Source organism: Cornus florida, unplaced genomic scaffold (genome assembly GCF_030987335.1).
Source record: "Cornus florida cultivar Cherokee Brave unplaced genomic scaffold, ASM3098733v1 CherokeeBrave_3.0.0_Hap2_Chr11, whole genome shotgun sequence".
Classification (NCBI taxonomy): Eukaryota; Viridiplantae; Streptophyta; class Magnoliopsida; order Cornales; family Cornaceae; genus Cornus; species Cornus florida.
Window position 1 is genome coordinate 56,666,687 of NW_026775581.1, and position 15,845 is coordinate 56,682,531.

Below are 15,845 nucleotides of genomic sequence, written 5' to 3' on the forward strand. Positions count from 1 at the left end.
GGTTGCAGATTGTTATCGATTTGATAGCGGAAGGTTGACTTGGGATGTGCATTTTCATAGAGAGTTTCATGATTGGGAACTTACGGAGGTTGCAGAATTCTTAGCCTTGCTCTATAACCAGGTGGTGGAGGGGGAGGGAATGGAGGAGATGGTGTGGGATGGTACTCCAAGAGGGGTGTTTGAGGTTAGAGCCTTTTATCACAGCCTTTCGGTGATCCTAGGTCCTCCCTTTCTGTGGAAGGCAATTTGGAGGTGAAAAACCCCTTTGAAGGTGGCTTTCTTTGCATGGTTTGCCGCTCACGAAAGTATTCTTACCCTTGACAATCTTAGGAGGTGACGACATGTAGTAGTTAACTAGTGTTGTATGTGTAAGAAGACGGAGGAATACATAAATCACCTTCTTCTACACTGCCCTGTGGCTAGAGACGCTTGGGCTATGTTTTTGATCGCATTTGGCATGTCGCTGGTGTTCCCAAGATCTACAGTGGAGTTGATTGAGGCTTGGAGAGGGTGTTTAGTGGAGAGCCGAGCCAGGGATGTTTGGAGGGCCGCTCTCCTTTGTTTAAGGTGGGGCTTGTGGTGTGAGAGAAATAGGAGATCCTTTGAGGGTGAGGAGACACCTGTTTGGTCTCTCAAATACAAGAATTGTATTCTTTATTTGTAGGGGTAAATTGCCCCAATTGTAAATCTTTGAGGCATCTTTTGATTTTGTGGATAGCTTAAAGCTATAGTAGTCGCCTTTGGCGTCTTGTGTATTCTTTTGGGAGCGCTCCCCTCTTGAACGCCTTTAATGAAATCTTACTTGTCAAAAAAAAAATATGTTCTTTCAATTCTACCTCAAACCTTTCCTATAACCCAGTAACCACCACTTCCACCTTCGTAAATTGAAATTATTCTCCCTTTCCGTGGAAGGCAATTTGGAGGTGAAAAACCCCTTTGAAGGTGGCTTTCTTTGCATGGTTTGCCGCTCACGAAAGTATTCTAACCCTTGACAATCTTAGGAGGTGACGACATATGGTAGTTAACTAGTGTTGTATGTGTAAGAAGACGGAGGAATACATAAATCACCTTCTTCTACACTGCCCTGTGGCTAGAGACGCTTGGGCTATGTTTTTGATCGCATTTGGCATGTCGCTGGTGTTCCCAAGATCTACAGTGGAGTTGATTGAGGCTTGGAGAGGGTGTTTAGTGGAGAGCCGAGCCAGGGATGTTTGGAGGGCCGCTCTCCTTTGTTTAAGGTGGGGCTTGTGGTGTGAGAGAAATAGGAGATCCTTTGAGGGTGAGGAGACACCTGTTTGGTCTCTCAAATACAAGAATTGTATTCTTTATTTGTAGGGGTAAATTGCCCCAATTGTAAATCTTTGAGGCATCTTTTGATTTTGTGGATAGCTTAAAGCTATAGTAGTTGCCTTTGGCGTCTTGTGTATTCTTTTGGGAGCGCTCCCCTCTTGAACGCCTTTAATGAAATCTTACTTGTCAAAAAAAAATATGTTCTTTCAATTCTACCTCAAACCTTTCCTATAACCCAGTAACCACCACTTCCACCTTCGTAAATTGAAATTATTCTCTTCTTTCACTTTTTCCTTCCTTCCCCCCACCCCCCCCGGCCTCCTCTCCCTCTCAGACCCTTTGCTGCCACCACTTCCACCCCTATAATCACTGGCAGCCATCATCACCTTCCCATCTTTTCTTCCTTTTTTCAAATATTGATTTCTCCCATCGCTACCACTAGACAATAAACCACTCAGGTGCTCAACCCACTAACTCGCTCCTTTCACGATTAGAACTTCCACTTACAATCAAACTGACCAACATCACAAATCTTAAACCATTGTCACCTAAAATCTACGAACACCGTTGCGAAGTTCATTATCTTGATTTCAAAATTTAGACTGAGATTTTATGGACTTGGCTGGATAACCTGGAGAGACCTGCATAGTGGCAAGTAGTTTGGTGCGCTGATGTTAGCACAGTGGTGATACGGGTGGCTAGATTTCATTCTGGACACAGGAAAAAGAAAAGGGGGAGGAGGGAGGGGGGGGGGGGGGGGGGGGGGGGGGGGGGGTAATGTGGAGAGAGAGAGAGCAAAGGCAAATCAACCAGGGATAGAGATGCAAAGCAGCTTTTCTAGTAACTTCACAAAAATTAAAAGTTAGAGAGAGTCATATCTTAATTTCGGTATGAATAAACCAGGTTCCATTCCATAACATCGTCAACAAGGGGATTTTTTTTTTTTTTTTAAGTAAAAATTACTAGTTCTGAGTCTCTTCCATATAGAACCTATGTTACATGGGCTTGGTTACATGTGTCGGATTTGGGTATGTATCCATGCGTCGGACGTGTCAAATCTCTAAACAGAAGGACACATGGACACCGCTAAAAATTCATTTTATTTTCTAGAGTAAACGAATTTTTTTTTTTTCCCTCTAATATAGTGTTCAATATAGGATTTTAACTCATTTTAAAGTAATAATACAATATAATTGAATGATTGGATATGCCTTTTAAGTGCATGTCCAACTAAAAGTGTCGGACACATATCCCATACCCATGTCCGAGCAATATGTTTCCGACACGGGTACTTCACTACTTTTGAAGATTCCATGTAACATAGTATAGAACCACGACTACTAGCCCAAATTGGATTGTTGCCATAAATGTTATGGTTAGTTTCACTGCCATTATTTGTATCTTTAAGTCAGAAACTACCATTAGGATATTTCAACTCACAAGAACTACTTCATATCTCTACTTTCTCAATTTCTCTCAATTGTCTTTTTGCTACACATATACATTGACATGGGTGTTGCATCATCAACATCGGTCCCTATTTAAACAACAAACTCTATAGAGGAAGTCAGTGTTTTTTTTTTGACCAAACGTGACATGCGTGTAAATTGAGGCTTACCTCCAAGAAAACTAGTGTTATTTGCCCTTTTTTGTTACAAGTCCTATAGTTTATTCTTCTTCATTCTTTATTTAATTTCCACACTTTTAAACCCAGCGCCGGGTATATCTATTTTTGTCTTTTTACCCTTAAAATCTATTTCACAAGCCCAAACCCCTACCTTTCTCAAATAACACATAAAAAGATACAAATTTTAAAGGTCACTGTTCATAGGTATCATACACAGAACCCATAGTAGTTCCTAAACACTCTCTTTTCTTGCCTACATATAGTCCATACCCTTAACGGTTACCGTTCACTTTTCAAACTCTTAATTATTATCTCCATAGGTATTTAAGGTACGAAAAACAATATGAATTACCTTAGAGAGGCCTGCCTTAGCAGGATTTGCTGCATCATGGAACTGCCTCTTAATTAAGAGGACGGCCTTATCTGATATGGTGTAAGAGAGAAGGGTTGTAAAGCACTGGAGACTAGTGCAGTGTAAGGTAGACTGCTATCCTGCTAGCTTATTGGATAAGCACGATAAAAGCTAAGTCCTCTCTCGTAGTTATTGCTAATTTTTGGATAAAATTATGGTTTTGGTAAATTTTAGGGTTGCTCTTACAGAGGGGAAGAGAAAGGGAAAAAAGAGAAGAAAAAAAAATAGAGCTTATATTACTCAAGTGCTATTGTTCTGATTGTAAAGTCTGGTAGATGTCATACTGAATTCCTCAATTCAACTCTTCCGTGGAACTATGAACTTGTTATTCGTCTTCCATTACCAATAATAGCTGACCCACTTGCGAGTCCCAGAGAAAAAGATGTTTTTATTACTGATGGGACCTAGATAACACAAATAAATTAACTTTTAATAATGACGAGTTTTGCTTCCATAAAAATGTTTTATTGTGCTGATACCATGGTTTGTGACCAGTATATTTATCACATGTTTGCTTCATTTTCTGAGAAAAATAATCTATCTTTTATAATGACCTCAGTAACTCAGGATTATACTTAACTTTATTGAATTTCATATTACTCTTTCATATTTTGCAGCGCTTTGGATGGAATTGTCAACTTGTGGCAAGTTCAGGCCAGAGGGTACATTTATGATCTTGTCCTTGTCTTTATGCATTTACCAAATATTTGTTTTTACGTGAAATGTTGTCAGATGTTATTGAAAGGAGAAGCAATAAGGCATTATGTCGTACAATTGAGTTTACTGTTGTATCATGTGCTTTGAGTCTTTGACAGATATATTCTCAGTCCAGTGGACTGTGAATATAGTGGGTAATACCCTAAGAAAATATTGTGGTTATTCTTATGTTTCATTTTAAAGGATTTATTCCAGCAGCTCATTTAATAAATATGGTCATAACTCACAGCATATGTGACATGCTTCTTGGTGTTGATCCAATTCTTTATCCATGCTAGCAAATAATGATTACTAATTTTAATGGCATAACTGTGAAGGAACCACCTAATGGATTATAATTTTTCAGAATTTTATAATAAATGTGTTGGAGCGAAATCAAATAGTATGTTTACTTTGACTTGGTTCTTTCTATCAAACGAAAGTAAATTCCAAATTTTGTAGACAATGTTCTAAAGAACTAAAATGTTTTTGTAGTGAAACAATTTTAAAAAAGATAAAATATTAGAGAGGTTTAGGCTTTTAAACAAAAACAGATAGAACTTGGTCATGATATGCTGCACAGAACTTTATCTAATGCAGAGAGACACTGATTATTTTGAGTAAACAAAGAGACCGCTAAATCATTAAATATGCCTGAGCAATCACATATTCCTTTATAAAATTTCATATCGTAGGAATTCTTATCCTTGCAGGGCCAGATGCACAAAATATTATTCATAGATTTTTATGGTTTAAGTAATTGTCCGTCGTTCATTGTACTATGTGCAATGATCCTCGTGTAAAGGTTTGCCCAAGTGCCTGTAATAGCACCTTACAGGTCAAGTTAGACCATGAATATAAAATCATGTTTTCTCATTTTTTTATCTTTCTATGTTTTTGCCTCAAAGAATAAGTTTTTTTGCTATCCTAAAACATCAAATAGGTTGATATACTCTCTGAAATATTCCGTACACAGTATTTAAGTTTGGATCTTTAAACAGCTCTGAAATCTCATTGAATTGGTAGCTATTAAACTCTTATATTTTTCATTTTTTTATCTATGCTTTTTTTTTTTGATAAGTAAAAATATATTAACAAATGCGATCAGAGGGGAGTGAACCCTTAACAAAGCAAACAAAATACACAAAATGCGTCATTACAACGATAAGTTGTCAACAAAATCCAAAAAAATATCTACAGATGGGCAATTTTTCCCATTAACCCAAGAATAAAGAGAATGCAAAATATTCGCTTTGATAACCCACACCGGCGACTCCTGTCCTTCGAAAGATCTCCTATTCTGCTTGTGCCACAACCCCTACCAAATACAAAGAGGTGCAACCCTCCACGCCTTCCTAACCCGACTTTCCACTCGTCTCCCTTTCCAAGCTTCTAACATATCCATCATGTTACTTGACACTCCCCATTCCACCCCAAAAAATTCAGGACCAAACTCCACACATCCGCTGCCACTCTACAATGCAGCAAGAGATGATTAACCGACTCGCCCGCCTTCCTACACGTGCAACACCAATTAACTGTTATTTGGCGTCTTTTTCTGAGATGGTCCAGAGTAAGAATGCTGCCAAGCACCGCTGTCCACGTGAAAAAAGCCACCTTCCAAGGAGTCCTCCATACAGCCTTCCAAGGAAACCCGTTGCTTATCGAATTCGTAAGACTTTTATAAAACAGCCTCACCTTAAACACTCCTCTAGAATACCCCATCCACACCATCTCATCCCTTCCTTCCCCCTTCACCACTTGACTATAAATTAATCTCATTAATTCGGTAACCTCCAACAACTCCCAATCATTAAAATTCCTGTGAAATCTCACATCCCAACTAGCCCTCCCATTCTCTAACCTAAAATAATCTGCCACCACCGCATGCTTCTCCTCAACCATCCTATAAAGTCTAGGAAACCTACAAGCCAACGCCACATCCCCACGCCAAACATCCGTCCAAAACCTCACAAAACGACCATCCCTAACTCGAAACCGTATCCGCTTAGAGAATTCGTCCCACCCCCTCCTAATACCTTTCCATGAACCCATACCTGCTGATGAAGTCACACCTCTAGACACCCAACCTCCCTCCTCTTCCCCAAACCGACAAACAATAAGATGCCTCCAAAGCACGGACCTTTTTGTTATCTATACTTATTGGAATTGTCCATCAAGGGATAAATTCTTTATAAATGAATGAATTATTTTCTCTCTTTTTGGTGACCTGTACTTTTAAGCTGTCAATTAAGGTGGTTCTATTTTTGTCAAAACTTAGATGATGTTGAAGTACTTCTATTTTTCTGAATTCATATAATTTTTCATATTTTTTATTTTCATTCTGATTTAATTTTCTATTTTTTATTTTCAAATTTAGATGATGTTTGAAGTATCTCCTTTCAGTAATAAATACAAGATTAAAAAATAAATCCAAGTTACTAACCGAACAAAATTTAGTTAGTATTTTCTACTAAATAACAATTTTAATTTATAAGTTATGTAGTATAAAATATCTAAACAAGATTTATATTTTTCATGCTTAAGTTCATTTGTGGTCATAAAAATCGTAAGAGGTAGAAATTAGTAAACTTTTATTTCTAGCAACAATTTAAAATTCAATGCAAATTTTGTTACCTGTATTAAATCTTCTTTATAATTCAAAAGAATTCACTAAAAACTCAAGTTTATGGGGTCAAGGATTAAACATGTGATTTGGAGAAAAAAGTTGAGGCACAATCTTTACACCCTTGTTAGTCCCATCCTACACCATGACTATCGTTGTTGCGATGGATGTTAATATTGCTTAAAGTCTATGTTAGATGGACTTGAATACGTGTGTTGGGTGCGGGTACACAATCCGAGTGTCGGTAGTGTCAAATCTCTAAACTGAAGAATACAAGGAAACTACTATATATTCATATCAGCTATTATTTTTATATTATTTTCTAGAGTAAAATATTGTCTTTAGCATAATATTCAATATATGTCTTTCACTCATTTTGAAGCAATAATTTAATGAAATTGAATTATAAGATATGCTATTTAGGTGCACGTCCAACTAAAAGTATCAGGCACATATTCCATACTCATGTCTGAGTATTATGTATCTGACACAGGTACTTCAACTAATTTGGAAGAGTACATGCACATAGCTTAAAAGTTAAAACCTTGTCTGAATGAGTATAAATAGGACCAGGAGAACACAATATATTGAATTGTTTAACCTGACAAAGTGAAAAATGTACATCCCAGCTTTACAGAGCAGCATTTATATGCAAACAGGTTGACCACAACAAATGGTGGAGGTTGTAGAATTAACCAATTAGCTTCCAAAACCAAAAACACAGCCATAAAAATCTTTCCCTAAGCCAAAAATTATTGAATAGAGCATTAAATGCTTTACCAATTACTGATAATTAACCTGTCACTCAAACTATTACTGGGATAGAGATGATAACTCCAACCACTTCATATAACGGTAGATTCTCTCTTTGCATTTCATTCTTATATTCAACATTTTTGGAGACGTTCTATTTGTTTTCGTAACGTGCTGGTACTGTAAATCGATGCAATGAGATATTAAATTATGTAGGATTTAGGACTACATTGCTTTTCCTAAGCTGATGCCTGTATTTTGGCATTTACCTCGTTTTTGCAGCAATTTGAACTTGTATCATGTCTCTCCTCACAAATGTAGTTATTCTTGCTTTCTGCATATGGTAAAAAAAGACATTACCTAGTGTTGTTGTCCTTGTAGTCAAAGGCGTTTGGAGGAGTAGACTGTTCGCAATTTTAACATTTGTCATTATTTGCACAAAATGATTTTTCTCTTACTCGCGTTATGATGCTTAAAAGACTGAGTTTTAACCGGTGCACCAAACAATAGCCCCTAGGCTTAAATTTATTCTCTCATCTTGGTCCAGTAGGTGTTACTCCCCAACTTTTTCAAGAATGTATCCAAAATCATTCTTGACGGATCTGTCTTGTGATTTACTCTCAATGTTTGCACGTACAGCATTTTGTACATTTCAAGCTAAACATTAGCAGAGTTTCCTAGCAACAAACCTATAGCATTAGCTTTTTGGAGGTGAGAAAAATGAGAAGAGTTCTAATTCTGTTGTATGTATTTTATCCAATTCAGTTGTCTCTCTGCTTTGTGATTCAAGGATTTGGTGCATTGCATATGCTTATTGTTTTGAAATTGCAGATCAAGTGCCAATCTACTTAGTGCTACTGATTGTGTATCCCCAAAGCAGAGAAGATGGCCAGAAGATATAGCATGGCACCCAGATGGAGATAGCCTACTTGCTGTATACAGTGCTGATAGTGGAGACTCTCAGATAGCAGTTGTAAATCTGAATAAAACACAACAGGTAAGGCCTATGGTCAACAACTTTTTCATTGGAAATTCATTTGCTTCTTCCACTTACAACGCATGTACACATATAATGTACAAGTAAATGTGTTCATGACATATATAGAATTAGGAGAGTAGAACTTGCTCAAACTTGCTAATCTAACATTTGTTGGATTCACTTTATGCCAAGTCCATTGGTGGATTAGATATCCCTCACACACCCTTCATTCGTTCCATAGATTATGTAGATTGGATATCAGTACTCATCCCATTTGAAACTTGTCTTCCTTTCATGTGCGTCAAATATCATGTAGATTGGATTCTAGTACTCATCTTATTTGAAACTCGTCTTTCTTTGTAATGGTCATCAGTGAAGAATTGGTTTAAAGACTATCCATCTGCTTGTGCAACTTACCACATGTATGTGCATATATAATTGTGACTTTGGTAGTTGTTCTGTCCATTTGTTGTATTGCATCTTGTGTCAAGTGGAATGTCTTCATGCACCTTTTATATTTTTTTGGAAAGATCTAGGCTGAATTGTTAGGAAATTAGTTGAGGATTTTTAGGAATTATAACATAGTTAGATAGTTGACTTTTTTAAATTTTACATAAGTAGTTCCTATATTATAGGAATTATGATCTGTATATATCTTTTCCTTAGATAGAATTTGTAATACACTTCTATATATATAGGCCTGTGAACTAACATATGTTATATGAAAAGAGAATATCAGAATTTAATTTTTTTCACCTTTGTGTTCATGGTATCAGAGCCTCCCTCACTAGGACTGTAAATTACGCCATTGTTCTGTTGATTATCCGATAAAATCAGCAAACATTCATCGTTAATTTGGTCGTTTATACCAGAATTATAGAAGACTTATTCTTCTATTTCTCTTCGTCGTTTCTGGACGATTTCTTTGGTTAAATCCTCAATGTCTGGAATCTCTACTGAGGATGTTTCAGTTGATTCTTCAAATGCTCAGACGTCCCAGATCACTTCATCCGGTTCAGGTGACAACCCAATCCTCCAAATTACCACTCATCGGCTGAATGGACAGAATTTTCTACGGCGGTCTCAATCCGTAAAGTTGTTCGCCCGATGGCGGGGGAAGATTGGTTATTTAACTATTGCAAAGCAGGCCCCAAAGGAAGATGATCCAGCATATGCCGTTTGGGATGCAAAAAATTCTATGATTATGTCATGGCTAGTGAACTCTATGGAATCGGAGATAGGCCAGACATTTATGTATCTCTCCACTGCCAAAGAATTATGGGACGCAGTGAGTGTGCTTAGGCAATTCCGCACAAGTTTATGAAATTAAAACAAGGATCCGAGAAACAAGACAAGGAGATCTGTTACTAAGTATTACAACATATTACAAGGTTTTGTGGCAAGAATTTGACCTCTTTTATGATTTTGAATGGAAGTGTGCAGGTGATAGTGCCCAGTTCAAGAAAACAGTTGAGAAGGACCATGTATTTGAATTTTTGGCTGGACTCAATGCTGAGTTAGACTAAGTGAGAGGACGTATTCTAGGCAAAGAGCCACTGCCTACCACTAGAGAAGTCTTCTCGAAAGTTAGGAGGGAAGAAAGCCGCAGGTTGGTGATGATGGGAAAGAAATCTTCTAGCACTCATAGTGAGAACTCTGCACTCAATGTAACAGCTATTGAAATGGCAGCATCTGCAGTTAATCTAAAACCAACAAATCACCCACAGCGGAAGATTGAAGAGAAAACCAAGATTTGGTGTGATTTCTGTAACAAACCAAGGCACACGTGAGAAACATGCTGGAAACTACATGGAAACCTAGCAAATTGGAAGGTAGGTAGATTTGGAGACAATAATGGGCGTGGAATGCAGGCTACTACTGAAACCGAGACATCTCCATTCAGTAAGGAGCAGCTTGATCATCTCTCCAAACTGCTGAACCAAACTTAGGTTTCAAGTGTCTCCTCAGGTTCCTCTTGCCCAAAAAGGTAGCTCTTTAAGTGCTCTCACTAGTTCTTTAAATCCGGCACCTTGGATTATTGATTCTGGTGCATCTGATCATCTAACTAGTTTATCACATTTGTTTAGTACATATTTTCCAAGTTCTGGTCACTTAAAAATTCGTATTGCCGATGGTAGTTTGTCTCCAATTGCAGGAAAAGGTTTTATAGTTGTCTCAGAAAACCTTGTTTTAAAATCTGTACTCCACGTGCCTAACCTTTCATGCAATCTTTTATCAATTAGTAAACTCACCAAGGATTCTAACTGCGTTGTCAAATTTCTTGATTCTCACTGTGAATTTCAGGACCTATATTCGGGGAAGATGATTGGCAGTGCTAGGATGGTTGATGGACTCTATTATTTTGATAATGAAATCTTCAAGAGTGGACAAGCTTAAGCTGCAAGTAGTAGTGATATTTCTATTTTTGTTAAAAGTCAAATAATGTTATGGCACTATAGGTTAGGCCATCCCAGTTTCTCTTACTTAAAACATTTGTTTCCATCCCTGTTCAAAAATTTAAATCATTTGTTATTTCAATGTGAATCTTGTCAATTATCAAAGCATCGTCGTGTTTCCTATCCTTCTCATTTATATTAGGCATCCAAACAATTTATTTATTTTGATAAGTAAAAATATATTAGAAAGCATTCAAAAGGGGAACGCGTCCCAAGAGCTGTACAAAAACCAGAAACAAGAAACAAGGAAAAGACCTATGGTCCCAAAGAACCCATAAAGTCCACCAATTCATCTATGGATGAATAATTTCTCCCCCAACCCCAATAAAAAAGAGAAAAGATAATGGAAAACTTCAACGCCCCAATGGAAGATTCCACCCCCATCAAAAGGTCTTCTATTCTGCTCTTTCCAAAGGCTCCACCAAATGCAAAGGGGGGTCACCCTCCAAAAAACCTTAACATGCGCCCCCACCCTTTGGCCCCTCCAGATATCCATCAAATCCCTTGAGGTCCGGGGCATGACCCAATGGACACCAAAGAGTCCCAGGATGAGACTCCAACAATCATGGGCTATAAGACAATGCAAACGAAGTTGATCCACGCACTCTCCATCAATCTTGCATAGACAACACTGGTTCACAATGATTTGTCTTCTCTTCCTCAAATTGTTGAGGGTCAAAATCTTATCCCAAGCAGCTGTCCACACAAAAAAGGCCACCCTAAGAGGTGTATTTGACAACCAGACTTTCTTCCACGGGAAATTGGAGCCATGAAACCCAAGGAGACAGAAAAAGGACCGGACCTGAAAAGTCCTTTGCGCCGACGGCACCCAAGTCAAGGAATCCGCACCAGTACTGTCCACCTCCTTTCCATACAAGAGAGCCAACAAACCAGTGATGTCATCCAACTCCCAATCCCATAGTTGTTAAAGGCGCACCAGGCGTGCGCCTCGGGCGCCAGGCGCATCAAGGCGCAGCTTCTGCGCCTTGAGTATGGTGAGGTGAGCCTTTGTCTTCTTCCTTTAATTTTTGCCTTCTAAACATTTGTTGTATTCAGAATTTCAGACTTCACATTCTTCTTCTTGTATAATAAATTCTGATGTGATAAAGTAACTTTAAATGGTGGGTGGTCCCTACCACTACCACCAAAAAAGTTAAAAGACCAGTCCAAATAAAAAAGTAAAGGAACCCAAATTAGGCTCAATTGTTGTACGGGAGCTATGGGTCTCTTTGTCAAGCTCTCTCACTCTCCGGCAAGCTCTCTCTCCGATGAGCTCTCTCTCCGGCGAGCTCTCTCTCCGGCAACCAGGTAACCATTTATTCTCTTCTTCTTCTTCTCTGTTTTTTTTTTTTTTTTTTTCCTTCTTTCTTCTCTGATTTCTTTTTTCCTTCTTCTTCTTCTTCTCTATTTTTTTTTCTCCTTCTTTCTTCTCTGTTTTTCTTTTTTCCCTTCTATTCTTGCTTTTCTCTCTGTCTGTCTTCTTCTCTGGCAACCAGCGTCTTCTTCTTCTTCTTTTCTATTTTTTTTTTATTTTGTCTTTCTTCTCTGTTTTTTTTTTCCCCCTTCTTTCTTCTCTGTTTTTTTCCCCCCTTCTTTCTTCTCTGTTTTTTTTTTGTTCCTTCTTCTTCTCTGTTTTTCTTTTTTCCTTCTGCTCTTGCTTTTCTCTTTTTTAATTATTTATTTATTTTAGCTATCAATTATCAACATGCCTGTTAGTTTTTCATCTGGAGTGTGGCCTGTGAAACGCTGCTATTTTAGGCTTTTTAGCTATGAAAATGCATGCCTGTAACGCCTGTTATTGTTTCCTAATGTTGCTATTTTAGCTATGAAAATGCATGTCTGCTATTGTTTCCTTTGGACTGTGGCCTGTGAATGCCTTTTTTTTTTTCTTTTTTCTTTGCTGTGAAAATGCCTGTTGCACTTTTTAAGTGATGATCAAGATGGTGCTATGTTTATTGATGATGAGGATGATCCGATGATATTTAGATCCTTTGGTGGTCTTCTTGGGAGTTAGGATGAACTGATGAAGTGAACATTTCTATGTTTGTTTTACTTTTTATTTAATTAGTTGATTTTTGCATCTTTATGTTAGTAATTACTATGTTACTATGTTGACTATTGAACGCCAATATTTGGTTTAGTTTGCTTTTGCATCTTTATGTTAGCATGTTGATTATTAAACTTATGTATTTGGTTTACATGATTTTGCATCTTTATTGGATGTTAATTTTTATTTTTTTTTCTCAACTTGCGCATCGCTTCAGTCGAGCGCGCGCCTCGCCTTGCGCCTTGCGCCTCAGGCTCCAAGGCACCTTTGCGCCTTAGTGCGCCTTGAGCCTTTAACAACTATGCCCAATCCTGAAAGGAACGCCGAAACCCCACATCCCATGACAACCTACTGCAATCAAGACGATAGCAGTCAACAACCAAAGCATGTCTATCAACAGTAATCTTGAACAGCCTTGGGAACAAAAAAGACAATGGGCGTTCTCGCATCAGGAATCCTCCCAAAACCGGACATTCCTACCATCCCGAACTCTGAATCTAATATGTTTAGAAAACTCATCCCACCCTTTCCCGATGGATCTCCACACCCCCACTCCAGCTGCAGATCTGACTGGCCTAGTTGACCAACCCCCTCTCTCCTCCGCAAACCGACAGGTAATGACCTTCCTCCATAATCTGTGTCTTTCACTACCGAACCTCCAAAGCCACTTGCCTAGGAGAGCACTAGTGAAAGGAGCTAATCTCCTAATCCCAAGCCCTCCCAACTAAAAAGTTCTGCAAACCTGCTCCTACCGGACAAGATGATACTTGAACTCTTCCCTTTGACCACCCCAAAGAAAATTATGTTGAAGCATCTCAAGGCATCCCACAATAGGGGGTGGGATTTGGAAGAGCAAGAGAAAATAGGTTGGGAGACTGGACAGAGAACTCTTCGCTAAAGTAACTTTACCACCCTTCGAGAGATACTGCTCTTTCCATTCAGCCAACCTTTCCTCAAACCGCTCAATCACCGGGTCCCAACTACCCACCCTCCTGGTCGAGTTTCTCAGCGGCAAACCCAGGTACGAAATAGGGAAGGATCTCGTCCCACACCCTAAAACGGCAGCAAGAGAATCCACCTCCTGAACCTCCCTCATAGGGACAAGCACACTCTTACCCATGTTAACTTTCAAACCACAGATAGCCTGAAAGCAAACCAGGACACATCTCAAATAACGCAACTGACACCTCTGCCTCATAGAAACCAGAGTGTCATCCGCGAAAAGCAGGTGAGAAATCTCCAACTGCTGGACGGATTCAGTACCAATCTTGAAGCCCCTGATGAAACCCAAGTCCACAACCTCCTCATCAACCGACTAAGGGCCTCCATAACAATAATAAATAGGAAGGGGGAGAGAGGATCCCCTTGTCTCAGACCGCGAGAATTGCCAAAAAAACCCGGATGGAGACCCATTCACCAACACCAAAAATCTGACAGAAGAGATACACGTGACAAAACAACTCCTCCATTTCTCACCAAAGCCCATTCTCTCAAGTAGGTAGATCAAGAAGTTCTAACAAACATGATCATAGGCTTTCTCGATATCCAGCTTGCATAGGACACTAGGAATACCACTGCTAAGACGAAAATCCACACATTCACTGGCAATGTGAGTGGAATCCAGGATCTGTCTACCCCCAATGAACGCATTTTGAGACTCGAAAATGACTCTATCCAGAACCCCCCTCAATAAAACTAATTGGTCTAAAGTCCTTAACATCAGAAGCACTGCCCTTCTTAGGAATAAGAGCAATAAAAGATGCGTTCAACGACTTTTCGAGCCTCCCGTTTGAATGGAACTCGTGAAAAGTGCCCATAACCTCATGTCTAACCACCTCCCTGCCCTCCAAAAGAAATCTCATAGTAAATCCATCCGGGCCTGGAGCCTTATCCCCATTGCAGCTCTTCAGAGCCATGAGAACCTCCTCTTCCCTAAAGGGGCTCTCCAACCCTTCCTTCTCCGCAGTTGAAATGGAATTGAAGTGAAGACCATTAAGCCGTGGCCTCCATCGAAGAGGCTCAGAATAGAGCCTTTGATGGAAGGAAACAATACCACTGCGCACCTCCTCCTCCATAGTCAAAACCGTTCCTGTTAGAAATTTGTCTAAAATTCATTTATGACATGGCGAAAATCTATTGGCTACAGAAGTGTGATGGTGAAGCTTCCAAAGGAAGCTTCGAAATTCTTGGGCAACAAGAATTATTCTTGGGCAGCAAGTGCTATTTGGCTTCCAAAGGAAGCTTTGTAATATATTTGGACACCAAGTATATTTTTGGCTATAAATAGCTTTGCACTCATTCGATGAAAAGCATCCGAGCAAGAGACAATATTCGGATCAAGAGAGTATATTGGTGTTGTGTGTGTGAGAAAATCCTTTTGTGTGTGCAATCTTCAAGTGACACTTGAAGCTTGTCTTTGGGTGGGTTTTTCTCTTTGCGTAAACCATATACTATTTAGGTATTTCTTGAGAGTTTTTTTTTTATTTATTATTTTTATTTATTTTTAGTTGGTACTCACACACACATGCCTCCACTGAGGCTTGAACCTCTGACTTCCCTTTGGGCAGTAGGGGTCTGGTACCGCTAGGCCACTGGCCTGTTGGTTTCTTGAGAGTGTTGTGTGAGTCTTCTTTGTTGGTGAGTTAGTGGTGTGAGGAGAGATTATTGTGGGGAAGAATCAAAACTTTCTTCAATTTGTAATCTTCTTCTTTATAGTGATACGAATTATCATTGCTCGTGGACGTAACCCTATTCGTGAGGGTGAACCACGTATAAATCCTTGTTTCATTTGTGTGTGCGCCTATTTTATTTCTTGTCATTAATTTTCTCTTGTTCTCATAAACTCCTATTCGATCCTTATTTCATAACAAACTAGTATCAGAGCTCGGGTTCGTGTCATATGGTACTCTACACAGATAGGGTACTTTTCACCGAGAAATATTTTGGGGAGTGTTTTTAA

General features: G+C 38.9%; 1 protein-coding gene across 1 annotated transcript in view; it reads left to right on the top strand.

The window, feature by feature from the left end:
- Positions 1–15,845, top strand: part of LOC132284899 (uncharacterized) — a 37,475-nt gene that overhangs the window by 10,635 nt on the left and 10,995 nt on the right. Inside the window, exons 4-5 of the mRNA XM_059787042.1 lie at positions 3,947–3,991; positions 8,236–8,401. Coding sequence (XP_059643025.1) covers positions 3,947–3,991; positions 8,236–8,401 — 211 coding nt within the window. The remainder of the gene's footprint in view (positions 1–3,946; positions 3,992–8,235; positions 8,402–15,845) is intronic.